Consider the following 19473-nt stretch of genomic DNA (forward strand, 5'->3'; position numbering starts at 1 on the left):
ACACAGGCCACAACTCGACAAACATCGTTCAGTTAGTATAATGTGTCTATTTTCGTCACTTTTTATTGGCCTGTAGTTTTCCAAACGGAATTTAAAGAAAATGGAAACTCAGATAAGTATGCTGTCGCGTCCTTTTAGTCTGTAATTAAATTAAATATCGTAAAGTGAACACATAGTTAAATAAATATGAAATATTAATGCTTGGAAATGTACGAGTAATCCTAAAATAACACTAATTTATATTTGAATGGAAATTGCTCATGTTACATTAATTTTAACATCTTAGTGCATGCGACTCTACGTAGTTCAAAAATTGAAATAAAAGTATTCAGAATGAATTATCTTCAATGTTTCCTGAAAAAATTAAAATAACATAACTTGTAGTTATTCTCTCGGATACTTATAGTCTTAAACTCATAAAATAATGTCCGTAAAATATCTAAATATATAAAAGGAGAAACTGACTGACTGACTAACATATCAACGCACAGCCTAAACGGCTAAACGTAGGCACTTGAAATTTGGAAGGGACGTAGCTTAGGTACCGTAGAGGTGCACTAAGAAAGGAATTCCCACGGGAACGGGAATTAACGGGAAAATCCTTTTGTATGAAAAATCTAAACCGCTTAAGTTAGACGCATGGGCATGCAGGTACCTTAGTAAACTTAAAGCTTATGTACAACAGGATATTGCAAAATTCCCACGGGAACGGGAGTTAGAGGGAAAAAACATTTGTATGAAAAAATCTAAACCGCGTAAGATAGATGAAGGGGGTAAAACGCTAGTTACCAATAAGGTTCAAAATACAGTGGCAATATGATGTATCATCTAAAAGAGTTGAAGAATCATTGGGCATCATTATGATACCTTGTTCACACACTGTCCAAATGCCGTCACAACTGGCGTCAATTACGGTCGTTTGACACCTGACCCGCGCTATTGCGATGTGCGCGAGTTCTTACGCGCTCGGCGATCGCTGGGGTGACCATGGTGAAAGACATAAATACAGACTATCACAAGTGAGGGTTGAAACAAATACAATTACATCATATGGCCTAATTCACGTATTTTGACAGTCAAGATCTCGCTGACGTTCAGAAGTCGTCCCATTGAAAAACTGTTCCAAATCCGTATTCACGAGGGTCATTTCGATAGAAATATTACTCGATAGGATCGCAACTCAGCGATTTGTTGTCGTTGAAGTTTTGTTACGTCGTCCTATTGACAAACAGTTCTAAATAAGTATTCACAAGGGTCATTTCGATAGAACGATTACTCGATAGGATCGCAACTCAGCGATTTGTTGCCCTTGAAGTTTTGTTACGTGAATGAGGCTATTAGTCAAGTTAACTGCGCATCTCGCTGGCATGCGACTCATCCGCACATCTCCCCGTGTTCGACCCGTTCTTACCAGATCGTTGATGTGACGTCACGGCCGCCAGGTGCGCAGTTAACTTAACCGGCCTTTGTTTTATTTATTTAACTGTCTTTAGGTACTAGATTTTTTTTTTGGGTAATTTTCATACAGTTCTTTAATAAAATCTCTATTTTGTTTCAGAATCCAATCGGATGTGGGCGAGCGCTTCCTTCGTGGGAGTGCTCATCATCATCGGTCTGCCGTTATGGTGGAAGACCACCGAAGTGTACAGGTATTTATTTATAATAATTCAAGCTGCTTTACGTCATCCCGCGTAGAAGACGTAGTGTGGGAAGGCTCCACTAGGTGGACCGACGATCTGGTGAAGGTCACTGCAAGTACCTGGATGCACCTGGATGACTGGTCGTTATGGAAATCCTTGTCCAGCAGTGGAAGTCATTTGGCTGAAAACGAAGCAGCGCTGCTCTGCTAAAATTTTGCTTTAGAGATAAATCTTTTGCATGAAAAAGTAGAGAATAATTCAGTTGTATAGGAGACTCTTTATTTTTGTGCTCTTGTTTTAGAGAAGTTGTGGTCTATATTATTTTTTCATTGATTCATTTTAAGGTATTTTTCTCTCCTTACAGGGTAGCACTGCCCTACGACAAGATCAGTGCCTTCAACGAGCTGCCGAGCGTGATCGCTTCCGAGCTGACGATCCTCGCCAATGACCAGCAGACCGCGGCAGAAGTAGCTAGCTTCATACAGAAGGCTTTCCAGGACGAAGGTGAGGCAGAAAAATCCACTACAATACTCGTATCTTCTTAACAGTTTGGAACTACATGTCTTTAAATTAAGCCTAGGCGCAGACCATCGATTTTTCGTCGGCCGATAGTTTAGTCGGGCAGTTGATCAGTATGGGCATGTATGGAAGTGCGCACATTAAACCGATTTGGTTTGGCCGATTCTTCATACAATTTAAAATCGGGCTCAACTATCGGCCAACTAAAAATCGGTGGTCTGCGCCTAGTCTAAGGTGTGATATTATTTGAAGAAATTCGACACTTCGTGCTAGGTTGATGCGCTAGTATACGTATAGTAGACCACAGTTACAGCTACCCATTTCCATGTTCTCTTGATCTAGTCCAAATAATCATCATTTGATGAGAGCAAAAGAAAAAGGAAATAAGAACTGTGGCTCACTTTACAATATTAACTATTTTAAGTCCAGTTTATTTTGATTTATCATAACTACCATGTGAATCACTTCTTATTACTGTAAAAATCTGAAAAACAACGCTGCTCCAACCATCAAGTCTAGCCTCTCGTACTTATCTCAATATTGAGCTAGTAAAGTAGTAATTATGGATAACAGTATTGTAATCATTTTATTTACAGACATCCTCAACATAACAATCAAGAAATCAGTGCTGTCAGACGAACTCCACCGGACTTTAGAATCAATCGGTGACGAGCACGACATCTTGAAGCGAGTGGCAGCGAGCGTCGACCTGACCAGTCACAACCAGTTCCACTTGGTACAGAGGCGGCCGCTGAAGCAAGATGTGTGGTTGGCTGGAGAGGGGGTTATGTTCTTTAAAGATGCCAAAGGTAGGCCCGTTCATCATNGACTATAGTCAAGTTAACTGCGCATCTCGCTGGAATGCGACTCATCCGCACGTCTCCCCGCGTTCGACCCGTTCTTACCAGATCGTTGATGTGACGTCACGGCCGCCAGGTGCGCAGATAACTTGACCGGGCTGTATGTTTTTTATTTTTCTGTCTTTACTAAAAACTTTTTGGGTAATTTTCATACAGTTCTTTAATAAAATCTCTATTTTGTTTCAGAATCCAATCGGATGTGGGCGAGCGCTTCCTTCGTGGGGGTGCTCATCATCATCGGTCTGCCGTTATGGTGGAAGACCACCGAAGTGTACAGGTAATCTGTTATTAAAAATTATAATAATTCAAGCTGCTTTATGTCATCCCGCTTAGAAGACGTATGTGGCTGTGGCCCCACTAGGTGGACCGACGATCTGGTGAAGGTCGCTGCAAGTACCTGGATGCAGGCAGCGCAGAACTGGTGGTTATAGAAATCCTTGGGGAGGTCTTTGTTCAGCAGTGGACTTCATTTGGCTGAAAACGAAGCAGCGCTGCTCTGCTAATATTTTGCTTTAAAGATAAATCTTTTGCATGAGAAAGAAGAGAAATAAGGTAGTGGTATGGTATGGTGGTGCTCTTATTTTATTGAAGTTGTGGTGTTATTTATTTTTACTTATTCAGGAATATGCGTCTAATTCTGTCGTTTCAGTGACTGAGTTACTGGTTCTTCTCAGCCCTGACCAATTTACTGTCCCTAATCAGTTGTAGGGTTAAAATAATACTGGGACGTATAAAAGCGCCTTTTAAAGGCCTATTTGCAAAAAGTAAGACCTTTATTCATTATGTTTTTCTCTCCTTACAGGGTAGCACTGCCCTACGACAAGATCAGTGCCTTCAACGAGCTGCCAAGCGTGATCGCTTCCGAGCTGACGATCCTCGCCAATGACCAGCAGACCGCGGCAGAAGTAGCCAGCTTCATACAGAAGGCTTTCCAGGACGAAGGTAAGGCAGAACAACCGACTACAATACTCGTATGTCGAAGCTTCTTAACAGTTTGGAACTACATGTCTTTAAATTAAGCCTAGTCGCAGACCATCGATTTTTCGTCAGCCGATAGTTTAGTCGGGCAGTTGATCAGTATGGGCATGTATGGAAGTGCGCACATTAAACTGATTTGGTTTCGCCGATTCTTCATACAATTTAAAATCGGGCTCAACTATCGGCCAACTAAAAATCGGTGGTCTGCGCCTAGTCTAAGGTGTGATATTATTTGAAGAAATTCGACACATCAACCTAGCACGTGATGTGCTAGTATACGTATAGTAGACCACAGTTACAGCTACCCATTTCCATGTTTTCTTGTTCTATTGCAAATAATCATCATTTGATGAGAGCAAAAGAAAAAGGAAATAAGAACAGTGTGGCTCACTTTACAATATAAACTATTTTAAGTCCAGTTTATTTTGATTTATCATAACTACCATGTGAATCACTTCTTATTGCTGTAAAATGCGAAAAACAACGCTGCTCCAACCGAGACTTGACGGTTGGAGCAGCGTTGTTTTATTCCAATATTGCAGCCTCTTGTACTTATTCCAATATTGAGCAAGTATAGTAGTATTATGGATAACAGTATTGTAATCTTTTTATTAACAGACATCCTCAACATAACAATCAAGAAATCAGTGCTATCAGACGACCTCCACCGGACTTTAGAATCGGTGTCTGACGAGCAGGACATCTTGAAGCGAGTGGCAGCGAGCGTCGACCTGACCAACCACAACCAGTTCCACTTGGTACAAAGACGGCCGCTGAAGCAAGATGTGTGGTTGGCTGGAGAGAGGGTCATGTTCTTTAAAGATGCCAAAGGTAAGCCCATTCATCATCATCATCATCATTTCAGCCAGAACGTCCACTGCTGACCATAGGCCTCCACCAATGATTCCCACATCGAGCTCGTTGGTCCACCTTGTGGGTTGTTCCGGTACGTGGCCTCCACTCCAGAACCTTGCTGCTCCATCGACCGTCAGTTCCTCGTACTATGTGCCCTATCCATTGTCACTTCAGCTTGCTATTCCTGCGGGGTTTGCCAGCGACTTTAGTTCGTTTACGGATTCCTCTTTTCTTATTCAATAGAGCGTGGACCTTATGCGCTCGACCTATAGTGATATCACCTGCCGTATTTCAAGTTCTGAATTACCTTTCCAGCGTCACCAACCCTGGTCCAAGCGCTCAAGCAATGGGTATACCAGACCAGGGTCCTCCAAGGCGCGCGCTCAGAAGTAGCTGATGCAGCACGCCGCACGCGCTTCCCACCTGGTGCAGCGTACCACGTGGTATTGTCCGTGATACACCCCAGGCCTGACCAGCTCGAGGTGCAGTTCAATGCCAAGGATGCTGTCGAAGGTAAACCGATAAAATGTTTCATCATCATCATCATCATCATTTCAGCCATTAGACGTCCACTGAACATAGGCCTCCCCCAATGAATTCTCTTCCCATAATGGCCGACTGGTAGCGACCTGCATCACGCGACTTGATGCAGGCCGCTACCAGTCGGCCATTATGGTAGCGACCTGCATCGCGCGACTTGATGCAGGCCGCTACCAGTCGGCTATTATGGGAAGATGAGGTCGTCGGTCCACCTCGTGTGGACGTCCTACGCTGGACTTTTCAGTGCCTGGCCCTCCACTCCAGAACCTTTCTGCCTCATCGGCCGTCAGTTTTGCGGTAATGTTTCAACTTTCCAGAAATACTAGATCTTGAGTTTTTTGAAGCTGGTGGCTTTTATGAACTGTCTTTATACTGTTTAAGGTCTGCAAGCCTTAATATTGTCAAATGATGAACCTTGCGATACTCGGATCTAGTCGAATCTTTATAAAAGTTATTCTTCCTTGACAATGAAGATTTTTTTAATGCAGATCAAGGCAGGTATTTGACCGCAATCGCACCTGATGTTACGTGAGATGCAGTCTAAATACAAGAATTTTCTTCTGCTGCTGAAATTATTTCTTCTTTAATTTTCAGATTACATCGGCTCCTTCGTGGACGAGCTCAGCGAGCTTCACAACTTCACCCTAAAGTCGCAGTGGCTGTATTTGCTAGACTTCGACTTCAAAGCCAAAGAGGTATGAAAATTTTATATTCGCTATCGTTTTTATACTAAACAGTTGGCACCACTGGCCAGTGACAGGACCTCACCCTACAGTGATAGTCCTATCGCTTCAGCGCTCACTATTTGGCGTCACTGTCTTGTGTCTTATGCCCGTTTTCACCATTATTCCCTAATTTTTAAGTGACCCCTATGGTAACATATAACAGGAATTTTGTTTTCATAGGGGTCACTTCAAAATTAGGGATTGTTGGTGAAAACGGGCATTAGCCACTCAAGTGACAGTACCTTATAAGATTTTAAATTTTCACGTTTCATTACAACTAAAATAGGGAAACTCGGGTCTCAACGCAACATATTTATATGACGACGCGACGCCGTGAGCCGCCAGTCTGCTTGTGACCACGGCTTCAGCATAGAAGCCGAAACGTCAAGCCGTGAGTACATATTATGTAACTCATATAAAAGATGTTGACGCGTTGAGACCCCTTTCTCTATTTTATTTGACAGTACCTTACTCTACAGTGGAACTAACTGGTGAGCGCTAAAACTATAGTTACATAGACCTTATTAGACTAAAAGCTAGTGAACGCCAGACCTACGTCATTTTATAAAAGCTGTAAGTTTGTCAGCGTATGCTCCCAATATAGGATAGAATGTTGGTAAATCATGAAGATTGGGTCATCGTGGCTTTGGCAGCTATCCTAAAAAAATGTATAATATTTGGGGAATGATTAGAAGTTGTTTCTACATCAGCCAGATAGTTTTGACAGTTCCAACTCCTTGCCAGACAGTTTTTTTAGGATAGCTGCCAAAGCCACGATGACCCAAACTTCATGATTCACCAACATTCTATCCTATATTGGGAGCATACGCTGAAAAACTGTATTTTTTTTCCAGATAAAAGACAACAGCGAATGGGGCCGCCATTTTGCTGTCCGTANAGTCCGTAAAGAACGTCTCCACCTCCTCCTGACCAGCTTGGAGGAGCGCGCGGCGACTCACGTGTCGCCCCTGCCAACTCTAAACCTAGTCCTCTACGCCGCGCCCTGCAAGACTTCACCACTGCTCATACACGACGAGGCTGGTAAGAAGACCTCAAAGAACTCCGTTGCTTGAGCCTTATGACATGAGACATACGGTTCAAAATCGAATGCCCTCAGCCCAGCGCCAAAAGTGCCTTGACTTGTTTCTGATGCGCCACTGCACTGCTCATACACGACCGGGGAGGTAAGAACATAAGACTATGAACCTTGTCTCTTTGAGCATACTGTTTAAAGTCCATTGAATACATGTGCCAAGAGCGCCTTCATTTGTTCCTGACGCGCCGCTGCTCATTCGCGAGCGTAGACGTCACATAATGGACAATGAACCTTGTGTTTTGAGGCATACTGTTCAAAATCCATTGAATACACTTCGCAATGCGCCAAGAGCGCCTTCACTTGTTTCTGATGTGCCACGACCTGGGAGGTGTGACGATGAACAATGAACCCAGTGTCTTGAGGTATACGGTTCAAAATTGACTACACCCAGCAGAACGTCAAGAGTGTCTTCACTTGTTTTTGACGCGCCGCTGCTTATACATGATCGGGGAGGTGAGAAAAATGGACAATGAGCCTTGTGTCTTGAGACATACGGTTCAGAATTGACTACACTCAGCAGAACGCCAAGAGTGTCTTCACTTGTTTTTGACTCGCCGCTGCTCATCCACGAACAGGCAGGTGAGGACAGAAGACAATGAGTCTTGTGTCTATACTCAGCCGAGCGCCAAGAGCACCTTCACTTGATCCTAACGCGCCGCTGCTTGGGGAGGTCAGACAATGGACAATGAACCTAGTGTCATGAGGCAAAGGGTTCAAAATTGATTGTACGGATCCGAGCAACTAGAGTGCCTTCACTTGTTTTTATTGCTCATACACGACCGGGGAGGTGTGACAATGGGCAATGAGCCTTGTGTCTTGCGACATACGGTCCACAATCAAGTAACCTTGTAGCTTTGAGCATACGGTTTAAAGTCCATTGAATATGCGCATGCTAAGAGTGCCTTCACTTGTTTCTGACGCGCCGCGGACAATAAGTCTTGTGTCTTGAGACATACTGTTAAAACTCCAGTAAATACACTCAGCCGAAAGAATGCCTTCATTTGTTCGCGATGCTCATACACAACTTGGGAGCTCAGACAATGGACAATAAACCTAGTGTCTTAAGGCATACGGTTAAAAATCCCTTGAATATACTCAATCTAGCGCCAAGAGTCCCTCAACTTGCTTCTAACCAACCTGACGACATCTTGCATTTTAGTGTGGGACCATAGACAATCAACATGAAATTAGTCTTTGACAAAATGTGAAATTTCCCAAAGTCCCGTTTGTGCGAATTCCGCATAGAAACAGTGTTGCCATAATTATAATTAAGTATTCTATCCCTCTATAGTCTATACAGTCAGTTTTAAACAGTTCGCGATACCCAAAGTTGTCAAAAAGTTCGCGAAACACGTCTTTGTTACAATAATCGGAATAAGGTTTTGTTCTCCACTTTTTGGTCACTTTAGGTGTCACAAACTATTGGACGTTGACTGTACCTAAAGTACGGCCAACTAGCAGCGATACAAAAGGTCGATACGACTGTCGAGTTGACAATCTATTCTGTCTCTTCCCATCTTGTGTATTTGTCGTAATGTCTCGTTCTCCCGCCAAATATGTCAAAGTTAGACGGGTTCGTCAACATTCGGACATCCATCTTAGTATACAAGTTGTTGCAATTCACAAGGGCGAATCTTACTTGTCGGTTCTTATTTTATTATTCCGATATATTTAAGTCTATGAAAAAGGGGTAGGCCAATTGCCATACACCGGGCACATTGTGAGGCAGAAATGTTATTATTATTCTCGTTATTTAATTTAAATCTACATTATACAATAATTCACATTATTAAAAAAATAATCTATACTTATAATAAATCTGTAGAGAGGTCAATTCTGTACATGAAATATATTTTCAAAATAACTATCAGGGGGTGATTAGTGATCGATACTGATGCCAAAAATGCAATCAGTAAAATTTTTGTCTGTCTGTCTGTCTGTCTGTCTGTCTGTCTGTATGTTCCTTATAGAAACAAAAACTACTCGACGGATTTTAACGAAACTTGGTACAATTATTCTTCATACTCCTGGGCAGGTTATAGGATACTTAGGAATTCCCACGGGAACGGGAATTAGCGGGAATAAACATTTGTATGAAAAATCTAAACCGCTTAAGTTAGACGCTTGAAATTTGGCATGCAGGTACCTTAGTAAACTTAAAGCTTAGTTACAACAAGATATTGCAAAATTCCCACGGGAACGGGAGTTAGTGGGAAAAAACATTTGTATGCAAAAATCTAAACCGCGTAAGATAGACCCTTGAAATTTGGCATGCAGGTACCTTAGTAAACTTAAAGCTTAGTTGCAACAGAATATTGTGAAATTCCCACGGGAACGGGAGTTAGCGGGAAAAAACATTTGTATGTAAAAATCTAAACCGCGTAAGATAGACTCTTGAAATTTGGCATGCAGGTATCTTAGTAAACTTAAAGCTTAGTTACAACAGGATATTGCAAAATTCCCACGGGAACGGGAGTTAGCGGGAAAGAACATTTGTATGAAAAAATCTAAACCGCGTAAGATAGACTCTTGAAATTTGGCATGCAGGTACCTTAGTAAACTCAAAGCTTAGTTACAACAGGATATTTCAAAATTCCCACGGGAACGGGAGTTAGCGGGAAAAAAATTGTATGAAAAAATCTGAACCGCGTAAGATAGATGAAGGGGGGGTAAAACGAGATCCACGCGTACGAAGTCGCGGGCGGCCGCTAGTATTTAATAAAACATCTATTTTTATGGTTTACCAGATATTTTTTGAAACTATATTGTAAAATATGTAATCTAACTATTAAAAAGTGGGTGCATAACCCCTGCTATTCCAAATGACCATGACGTTGGGTTTGTTTACATTTGGTATCGCTTCTCGTTGGCCGTACTTTAGTTTCATTTTCTTCTACAGGCAACCCCATACAATCCCCGGTCCAGGCCTTTATGTCTCCCAAATGGGGGGGCGTGGTGTTGGCCAGCCCGCCGCCGGCCGCGTGCGCCGCCGCCGCCTGGGCGCCCGACGCGCGTCCACTCATGGGCACCTTTGTGGCGCAGCTGAGGACGCTTCTAGGAGTACCTGATATGGTGAGTCTTGGTACAGGACGGTTGGAAGACTGTGGATGATCGTGTTAAGTTTATCTGGCTGGTGAGATGGTTATAGGAGCGGATGATCAGCTACCAAGTGTCTTAAAGTGTCAAAGATGCCTATTTTTAAATAGTCAAGTGTCATGTGATTAGTGACACCTTCGTCGCACAGCTGCGGACGCTTCTGGGCATGCCTGATATGGTGAGTACTAGTTCTTAGACTCTTACAGGCTGTTTGAAGGTTATAGAAGACCATGAGAAGCTGCTTTGGCTGGTGAGACTGTTATAGGAGCGGATGATGAACTACCAAGTGTCTTAAGATGTCAAAGATGCATATGCCATCTGGGCACCAAATGTCTGCCTCACGATTCTAGTTCTTAGAGACTTACAGGTTAGTTAGCAGTCCCCAGTTTCTAATTGGGTCTTTATGCGTGATTTGTTGTTCTTTTTCTACTCCAATCAACTCAGATTACCCCAAAAAGCTTCTGACAAATACTGCAGACTTGGAGAATTCCTGCCCGTTGATCTATCAAGCTCCTGCGTCTTCTGCTTTTTCGTTTTTTCTGCCTCCATGCAGCCTCTGCATAGTGGGCTGTCAGTCACACCTATGTTCAAATCAAGTTAGCAATCCCCGGTCCAGGCTGAGGACGCTACTGGGGGTGCCTGACATGGTGAGACCAAATTACAGGCTGGTTAGAGGGTTCTGGAAGCTGATGAGAAGCTCCCAAGTAACATTTTACTCCATTTAAGAGTTCACATTTAGTTCCAATGTGTACTTAAAGCATTAGTACAGTTCACTCGTGATGTATAAGCTGTATTATTGCAATTAATTACACCTATACCTGTCTAAGGGACTTATAGGAGTGTAGACTAGTGTAGAGTTATACTTTTATACGATTGTTGGTGTTATAATAATCTAACAACTATCCTTTAGTCAGCCATCTGACTAAGAGCATTATAGGAGGGTAGTGATACGGCAACCGCTGTTTAACGGCCTACTTGTACGATGTTATAGAGCTAGCATTTTAATAGAACACACGTGGTCATTTATAAAGCCAAAGGCTGTTATGTTTACTTGTTTTAGACTGTTATACAGCTAGTAGCTGTAGTAGGACTTGTTTGTGGGGTCTAATGATGGAGCTGGAAGGTAATTCGCAATAAAACGACACAATCGCATCAAGTTTGGGTTTGGTTCAATTTTAATTTCTGTGATGGGTCTGGGTGTTAATATGTATAATAAGTTTGTATTTACAAAAAAAATGTATTTAAGTATGTTTATATCCGTTTTCTAGTGAGCGGACACTGTGAATGTACGTCACGCGGGGTCACGTGACCGTTGGCGGGACTCAATATTTAAGCGAACTTTGAATGCCTATAAAATCATAACTACTGGGTATTTTTGAATGAAATAAAAACTAATGTATTTGTAAATGTAAAAGCCTAACAGTAACATAGGTTTCAAGTGATTTTGCATACCTAGTAACATTCTCAATTAAACTGGGTACTGTGTAGGTGGGCAGCCCTATCGCATGTTGTCATACTGTGACGTACCGCGCGACTGTTGACATTTATTTCAAAAATATGGCCGAGTTACAATACTGTATAGATAGTATTACCGTGCAAAAGGTCGATACGACTGTCGAGTTGAAAATCTATTCTGTCTCTTCCCATCTTGTGTATTTGTCGTAATGTCTCGTTCTCCCGCCAAATATGTCAAAGTTAGACGGGTTCGTCAACATTCGGACATTCATTTTAGTATACAAGTTGTTGCAATTCACGAGGGCGAATCTCTTACTTGTCGGTTCTTATTTTATTATTCCGATATATTTAAGTCTATGAAAAAGGGGTAGGCGAGTTGCCATACACCGGGCACATTGTGAGGCAGAAATATTATTATTATTCTCGTTATTTAATTTAAATCTACATTATACAATAATTCAAATAAAAAAATAATATTCAATAAAACATCAATTTTTATGGTTTGCCAGATATTTTTTGAAACTATATTGTAAAACTAGTAGTGACCGANAAAAACTAGCTTTCCGCCCGCGGCTTCGCCCGCGTGGAATTTTGTCTGTCACAGAAAAACTTTATCGCGCGCGTCCCTGTTTCAAAAACCGGGATAAAAACTATCCTATGTTCTTTCCCGGGACTCAAACTATCTCTATGCCAAATTTCATCAAAATCGGTTGCGAGGTTTAAGCGGGAAAGCGTAACAGACAGACAGACAGACAGACAGAGTTACTTTCGCATTTATAATATTAGTTGGGATATGTAATCTAACTATTAAAAAGTTATGCACCCCTGCTATTCCAAATGACCATGACATTGGGTTTGTTTACAATTGGTATCGCTTCTCGTTGGCCGTACTTTAGTTTCATTTTCTTCTACAGGCAACCCCATACAATCCCCGGTTCAGGCCTTTATGTCCCCTAAATGGGGCGGTGTGGTGCTGGCCAGTCCGCCGCCGGCCGCGTGCGCCGCCGCCGCCTGGGCGCCCGACGCGCGCCCGCTCATGGGCACCTTCGTTGCACAGCTAAGGACGCTGCTGGGGGTGCCTGACATGGTGAGACCAAATTACAGGCTGGTTAGAGGGTTCTGGAAGCTGATGAGAAGCTGTGATACATGTGGAATAAAGGTGTCTGTGATTAAGGTTTTACAGGCTGCTCAGGAGTGCCTTTTTTGTTTTTTTAACTGGGCTATATTTGCATTTAGCATTCTATTGCAATTGTACGTGATTCGTACAAGCGAACAGTCGTGCTTTGAAGGCCTAAGAGTTGAAAGATGAAACTATACTCTTTGCATTAATATGTAACATACATAGCCAATGAATACATAAAACAAATTGAAAATAACGGTTTTAAGAACTAAAATGAAATCTATATATATAAAAGAAAGTCGTGTTAGTTACTCCACTTATAACTCAAGAACGGCTGAACAGATTTAGCTGAAAATTGTCAGGGAGATAGTTTAGAGCCAGGAGAAGGACATAGGATACTTTTTATCCCGTTCGAAATTAAAAAAAAGTCTGCTTATTTATTGCCATTAAGGCGGAACAAAGTTCGCCCGGTCAGCTAGTGTTATTCTAAAGGAAATTGTATCTTGAAATTATTATTGTTCAAAATAATCAGGTCACTGTCCCGGGCGCCTTCCTGGTGCCGCTGCGAGCCGTGTCCCCGCGACGTTGGGAGGTGGACGCATTGCTGCGTATGCGCACGCTAGAACAGCTCACCAACGCACAGCGGACGCTGCTTTCGCTCGCGCAATTGCTAGGTAATTAGAAAATTCTTTAACATATTTGTATTTTGGCCACGAGCGGATTGCGCATAGTGTTACCTACTTAGCTATGTCAAGTAAAGCAAGCTGTTAAAAACATGCCAATAAACTCCAGCAATAATAAAGGACTATTAGAGTCAGTATTTTACAAATAAATTTTGATTATATGAAAGACTAACATTTTGGCGCTGTATTTGATTTGATGTCCCTCATTTAATAGAAAGAAAGAAAAGAAGAAAAACCCCCTATAATTCTGAGTCCTTCCCAGATACGTTTCAAGTATAGCATGCCTTACTACTGCTGATCTTCGTCGCTCTTACATATTTATATTTTTAATATAACATGTTGTCTTCAACCCCCCTACAGGTGAAATCTCCAACATCGTGATCAACGACGAAGTGGGGGCTTCCATAAACGCAGCCGTGGACAGCATCCACCGCGCCAACGAGCTGGCTGCCCAAGGGAAACTATTGGAGGCCTACCGCGAGTCGCTGCGAGCGCACGCAGCTGCTGAAAGCGCTTTTATGGAGCCCAGTCTACTGGCGTTATTGTACTTCCCTGATGACCAGAAGTAAGTGCTAGGGTTTTCTATACTTACGCTATTGGTACCTAGGCCGTGTGGTTTCGGCAGAGCAGAGGCTCGGAGCTGTAGTGGAAACCGAATGACCTAATGATGATCGGAACTTATCGGATCGCCCAATCGCCAATCCAAATAAAGATGATGAAAGTAAAAAAACTTTTACTCCAAATTCCTCACTGTCATAAGCGATGCGCTATAGATGTCGCTCTGGCTGACAAGCATGAAAGACTGTGACATGACAACAGCCGAATGAAACAAGCGGGAGTTATTATAGTGATTTGTGGCGTGGCTTGGGGAAGCCTACGTCTTGCAGTGAAATGATCGTTTATAGTTTACTAGCTTTCCGCCCGCGGCTTCGCCCGAGTTGAATTTTGTCTGTCACAGAAAAACTTTATCGCGCTCGTCCCTGTTTCAAAAACCGGGATAAAAAACTATCCTGTCCTTTCCCGGGACTCAAAACTATCTCTATGCCAAATTTCATCAAAATCGTTTCGGTGATTTAGGCGTGAAAGCGAGACAGACAGATAGACAGAACGACAGACGGAGTTACATTCGAATTTATAATATTATAGTATAGAAGTATAGATAGGAATAAGTTTAAATAGTCCTGCTGAACATCAATGTCCTGACAGGATTCCAGAGCGGCCAAGATATACTGAGCAGGTGTCACTTTGGCACATTTTTTTTTGTAAATTGATTTATTCCTAAATAAAATCGTTTCTTTCTTTCAATTCCAGATACGCGATCTACATCCCGCTGTTCCTGCCGATCATGTTCCCGGTTGTGCTGTCTCTGAAGAACCTGCTGCTCTGGCTGCGCGGCAAGCCTTCGAAGATCAAGACCGACTAGAGTGCATGCTACTAATTTAATTATAGAGTTGTGAATACATTTATTTGTTAGGGAATTTGTGTATTTATTTATCCTTTAGAATCAGGGGTACCGCATTGACACTCATGTCAAGATCTTATTTGACAGTGACGTTTACCTGTAGGCAGTGGCGGGGCNATTTTGTAATTTAAATTGTTCCCGTATTAGGGAAGTACAAAATTAATAACTAAAGGTACATAAAGGTACACCTCAGGTATTAAAAATTCATATTTATATTATTCATTTCTGTGACCATACACCCGCCATTCTGACGTTCACAACCGTTCAGTAGTTTTTGCGTAAAAGAGTAACAAACATCCAGACATCCACACAAACTTTCGCATTTATAATATTAGTAGGATATTTGTATTTTGGCCACGAGCGGATTGCGCATAGTGTTACCTACTTAGCTATGTCAAGTAAAGCAAGCTGTTAAAAACATGCCAATAAACTCCAGCAATAATAAAGGACTGTTAGAGTCAGTATTTTACAAATAAATTTTGATTAAATGAAAGACTAACATTTTGGCGCTGTATTTGATTTGATGTCCCTCATTTAATAGAAAGAAAGAAAAGAAGAAAAACCCCTCTATAATTCTGAGTCCTTCCCAGATACGTTTCAAGTATAGCATGCCTTACTACTGCTGATCTTCGTCGCTCTTACATATTTATATTTTTAATATAACATGTTGTCTTCAACCCCCCTACAGGTGAAATCTCCAACATCGTGATCAACGACGAAGTGGGGGCTTCCATAAACGCAGCCGTGGACAGCATCCACCGCGCCAACGAGCTGGCTGCCCAAGGGAAACTGTTGGAGGCCTACCGCGAGTCGCTGCGAGCGCACGCAGCTGCTGAAAGCGCTTTTATGGAGCCCAGTCTACTGGCGTTATTGTACTTCCCTGATGATCAGAAGTAAGTGCTTGGATTTCTAAATATACTTACTGTATTTAAGGTCGGTACAAATACCTTGGCCGTGTGGTTTCGGTAGTACAGGATCATTGCCACTCTTCCTGTAGATGTCGTAAGATTACAAATATTATGTGAATATCAACTCTCCTCACCCGTCTGGCCAGGGTGGGGAATGTGGGGCAAATCCTCCATTTGCCTCTGGTAAATTAGAGAGCGTCTGATAAATTACACAAGGTGGACCGACGACCTCATAAAGGTAGCAGGAAGGCTCTGGATGCAGGCCGCCACCAACCGGCCATTGTGGAAATCATTGGGAGAGGCCTATGTTCATCAGTGGACGTCCTATGGCTGATGATGATGATGAAATTAGAGGGTCGTGCTTATAGTAGAGAAAGGGTGTAGTGGAGATCAAACTACCTAATGATGATGATATCTACAAAATCAAAATTCGTTTATTACACTATGTTTGGCCCAAGGTCGGCGTACAAATTTACATAACGCTACGCTACGCTATGGTGAATATGCCTAACGGCGGCTGAATGAAACAAGCAGGAGATCGTGCTTTGTGGCATTCCTTGGGGGACAGGTTTAAATTCAGTAGGGGACATAAATAATGAAGATATAAATATGCATGATTTTTTCATGCTATTCTCTATTTAAAGATCTCTTAAAATTCCTTAATCTCTTTTTAAAATATAGTGTTTTCATTCCAGATACGCGATCTACATCCCGCTGTTCCTGCCGATCATGTTCCCGGTTGTGCTGTCTCTGAAGAACCTGCTGCTCTGGCTGCGCGGCAAGCCTTCGAAGATCAAGACCGACTAGAGTGCATGCTACTAATTTAATTATAGAGTTGTGAATACATTTATTTGTTAGGGAATTTGTGTATTTATTTATCCTTTAGAATCAGGGGTACCGCATTGACACTCATGTCAAGATCTTATTTGACAGTGACGTTTACCTGTAGGCCTCGGATGCGCACCACGATATCGGGACTAATCTCACCTCTCGTTCCCACCGCTGCAACTCCTGTGTAGCCAGGATCTACAGCTTGGCCGCCAATAAACTTTTATTGATGCACTTTATCGATATTTAGCCTATACATTTGTCATCTAATTGTCGATTAGATTTTATCCAGGCACTCATTCTTGCCCGGCTGGTGAGTGCAAATACGGAAGTCATTCTACCACTTCTAATTGGCGCCACTAGCGCGCGACCATACTCGACAGTGGCGCCAACTGGCGAGCAAAGGATGTAAAGGAAATTAATTTAAATTAAGTTCACTTCATTAGGATTTTAAACTTTCTTGAATGGGGAGTTTGAGTCCCATTTAGCTTATTATAATTGAATTACACCTGTACACTTTCGTAGCTCATTAAATTCAATTGACTAGGCTCGAGTTTGAATTGACTAGATATTTTAAAGGTTTCAAATAAAACTTGAATTTGCTTCACATAATATATTAATACTGAGGTACTTATCCACAATGAAAATTCACTCATTACATTAACACTATGATATCGTGCACATTATAGAGTTGTGTAAGTTTAACCTTATCCTTAAATACAGGAGTAACAAGAATGGAGCTCGCATCGAATGCCGTGATATGTGACATATACTTGATATATTTGGTATCAAAACCTTCGCAATTCGATGTGTAACTCAAGTAAAATGACTAAACTTTTGCATAATAATTTGTTCCACAGAACAACAACAAGAAACATTTTTTAACAAAGGGTTTTCAGCAGTAGGTATGTAAGATTTACTTCTTTACACTAATAATGAACAAAATCGTCTCGCTAAACAAACCATTATCACTATTTTGCTTTGGCAATAAAATTAAACTTATTTTAAATAAAGCCTTGTTTTCTTTCTTTCACAATTTAGGTCTAACCCAAGAGTCAAACACATTAACGCTTTAAAGAAACCCTGGAATAAATAATTAACAAACGAATGTATATTATAACAAAACACATTAAAATCCTAACTTTACGTCATCATCAGTAAGTAGAATTATTTTTGCATCCTCAAAAAGTGTAAACATTTCTAAGGGTGCAATTTAAGTTTCCTATCAATTCTTGCAATAGCTTACACGTACCGCGTTATACCGTATTCACTGGAACAACTACATAACATTAATTTAGTTTTACTTAATTCATTATGACTCGATCCAGTCGGTTTCCGTCAACATAGCAATGTTCTCCCCTTTTCCGGGTAAATATTCGAACTCCCAAAGGGAGTTTGCTAGGACCAGTGTTTCTCCCTCATTCACATCGAAATGGAGAGTGAAACAGTCATCCTCGCATGGCGCTCTAGGCTTCAGCTGGACCTGAGTCTTGCCTTTCAGCTGAGACATGATGATCAGACCGACATCAAGTTCTAAATACTTGTATCTGTGGGTCTCATAGTTTCTGGAAAGGAGCAACCAGTTAAAATGCGAAGGGGGGATATGTGGGGATAGGAAATAGGGTCGTGGAGCAAGGATCCTGAAGGATTTAACGGCGCGGATGTCGCAGTTTTGGAAGTGGACGAACCAGCTAGGGATGTCGGTGTCGGTGATTCTGGAGACGATTTCTTCAAGGTCCATGGGTTGGCGGCCGAGGCGGATGTTTGTGAGGACTCTGCAAGGGACGGAGTCTCGGAGGCGGTCGTCGCTGGTGATAAGGCTGGTTAGGTTCAGCTCTGATCGGGAGTTGGACCAGTCATAGTAAGCGTCTACCACGATGACCGGTGCACCGCGGAGGAGGTGGTGGTTGAATACGGTGTTGTAACTCGCGTCGGATACGCGGTCGATGGTTTCTGAAACGATTTTTTTTATTATTTATGAATGGAAATTAGTGTCTAGTGTGATATACCATTCTGCCTTAAACCAAAGTTTGACTAGAAAATAACACCACTGGCATTAAGTTTGTCTTTATTGGAGTTCTTTTGTAAAATAAATAATTTAGTGATATTTTTATTCGATTGATTTACTGATTGACTGATTGATCTTAATAACTTAGATATATGTATACAAAAAGTATTCTATAAAACAATAATTGACACGAACGCACCCAAACTCACGCTACTAGAATTATTAAATAAAAGTTAGCGATGTATCTTTGTCTAATTACTAATAGCACATTAATTAAAATTAAAAACGTACTTATAGCTTCGCAAGCGACACACTCCGCGGGCGATACGAAATTGTTATCCAAGTTCTGGGGCTGGGACCTCTCGATCAGGCATTTGTTGTAGTACAGCGGGGTCCAATCCCAAATAGGCAGCAGTTTTATCAACACAATCCTCGCCACGGCCGATGCGTGCCACTGAAACGTGTCCGTTTGGCTCACCGTGTAGCCAATAGCCAAAACCATCACCAGGAACATAAACACCCTCGTCCACCTCTTTATGGAGGCCTTGCGCACCGCATTCGTCAGCGGACGACATATTAAATCCATCTCCTCATCAGACATACCAGCTTCTTTACAATACTCGTAAAACGTACGCACTTCCAAGTTAATCAACTCGAATTTCTCGCGTTGAGACATTTTTGCCACGTTTTTGAGACTCAT

The 19473-nt window shown here is 41.9% G+C and overlaps 2 protein-coding genes and 1 long non-coding RNA gene across 4 annotated transcripts; 2 read left to right on the forward strand and 1 right to left on the reverse strand.

Annotated features, from left to right (window-relative positions):
* The first annotated feature begins 1561 nt into the window (after positions 1-1561).
* Positions 1562-15122, forward strand: PIG-S (phosphatidylinositol glycan anchor biosynthesis class S). 2 transcript variants are annotated; one of them, XM_028304168.1, is made up of 10 exons: positions 1562-1649; positions 2005-2144; positions 2756-2968; positions 5168-5365; positions 5987-6087; positions 6972-7158; positions 12679-12851; positions 13417-13558; positions 13928-14132; positions 14879-15122. In XM_028304168.1, the coding sequence occupies exons 1-10, from the start codon at positions 1570-1572 to the stop codon at positions 14988-14990; spliced, it is 1551 nt and encodes a 516-aa protein (XP_028159969.1). In that variant the 5' UTR covers positions 1562-1569; the 3' UTR covers positions 14991-15122. The 2 variants fall into 2 exon arrangements, with proteins under 2 accessions (XP_028159969.1, XP_028159968.1); XM_028304167.1 differs by lacking the exon at positions 12679-12851 and adding an exon at positions 10113-10285 and having other exon boundaries at positions 14879-15121.
* Positions 15123-15721: 599 nt separating this feature from the next.
* On the forward strand, positions 15722-17164 carry LOC114352545 (uncharacterized). The gene is made up of 2 exons (XR_003655870.1): positions 15722-15922; positions 16633-17164. It is a non-coding gene; the product is annotated as an uncharacterized LOC114352545 (long non-coding RNA).
* Positions 17012-19473, reverse strand: LOC114352544 (uncharacterized). Its single transcript, XM_028304169.1, has 2 exons — positions 19065-19473; positions 17012-18718 (listed from the first exon to the last, which is right to left on the reverse strand). The coding sequence occupies exons 1-2, from the start codon at positions 19471-19473 to the stop codon at positions 18078-18080; spliced, it is 1050 nt and encodes a 349-aa protein (XP_028159970.1). The 3' UTR covers positions 17012-18077.

This window comes from Ostrinia furnacalis, unplaced genomic scaffold, assembly GCF_004193835.3.
Source record: "Ostrinia furnacalis isolate ACB-3 unplaced genomic scaffold, ASM419383v2 OfSCF1403, whole genome shotgun sequence".
Taxonomy (NCBI): Eukaryota; Metazoa; Arthropoda; class Insecta; order Lepidoptera; family Crambidae; genus Ostrinia; species Ostrinia furnacalis.

What these genes read in the sequence shown, in the direction of transcription:
- LOC114352544 (XM_028304169.1), bottom strand. Translation starts at nt 19,473, where the DNA reads ATGAGTCTCAAAAACGTGGCAAAAATGTCTCAACGCGAGAAATTCGAG. An exon ending in TGTCGCTTGCGAAGCTATAA is followed by an intron (nt 18,719 to 19,064) that starts GTACGTTTTTAA and finishes AAATCGTTTCAG; the next exon opens with AAACCATCGACCGCGTATCC.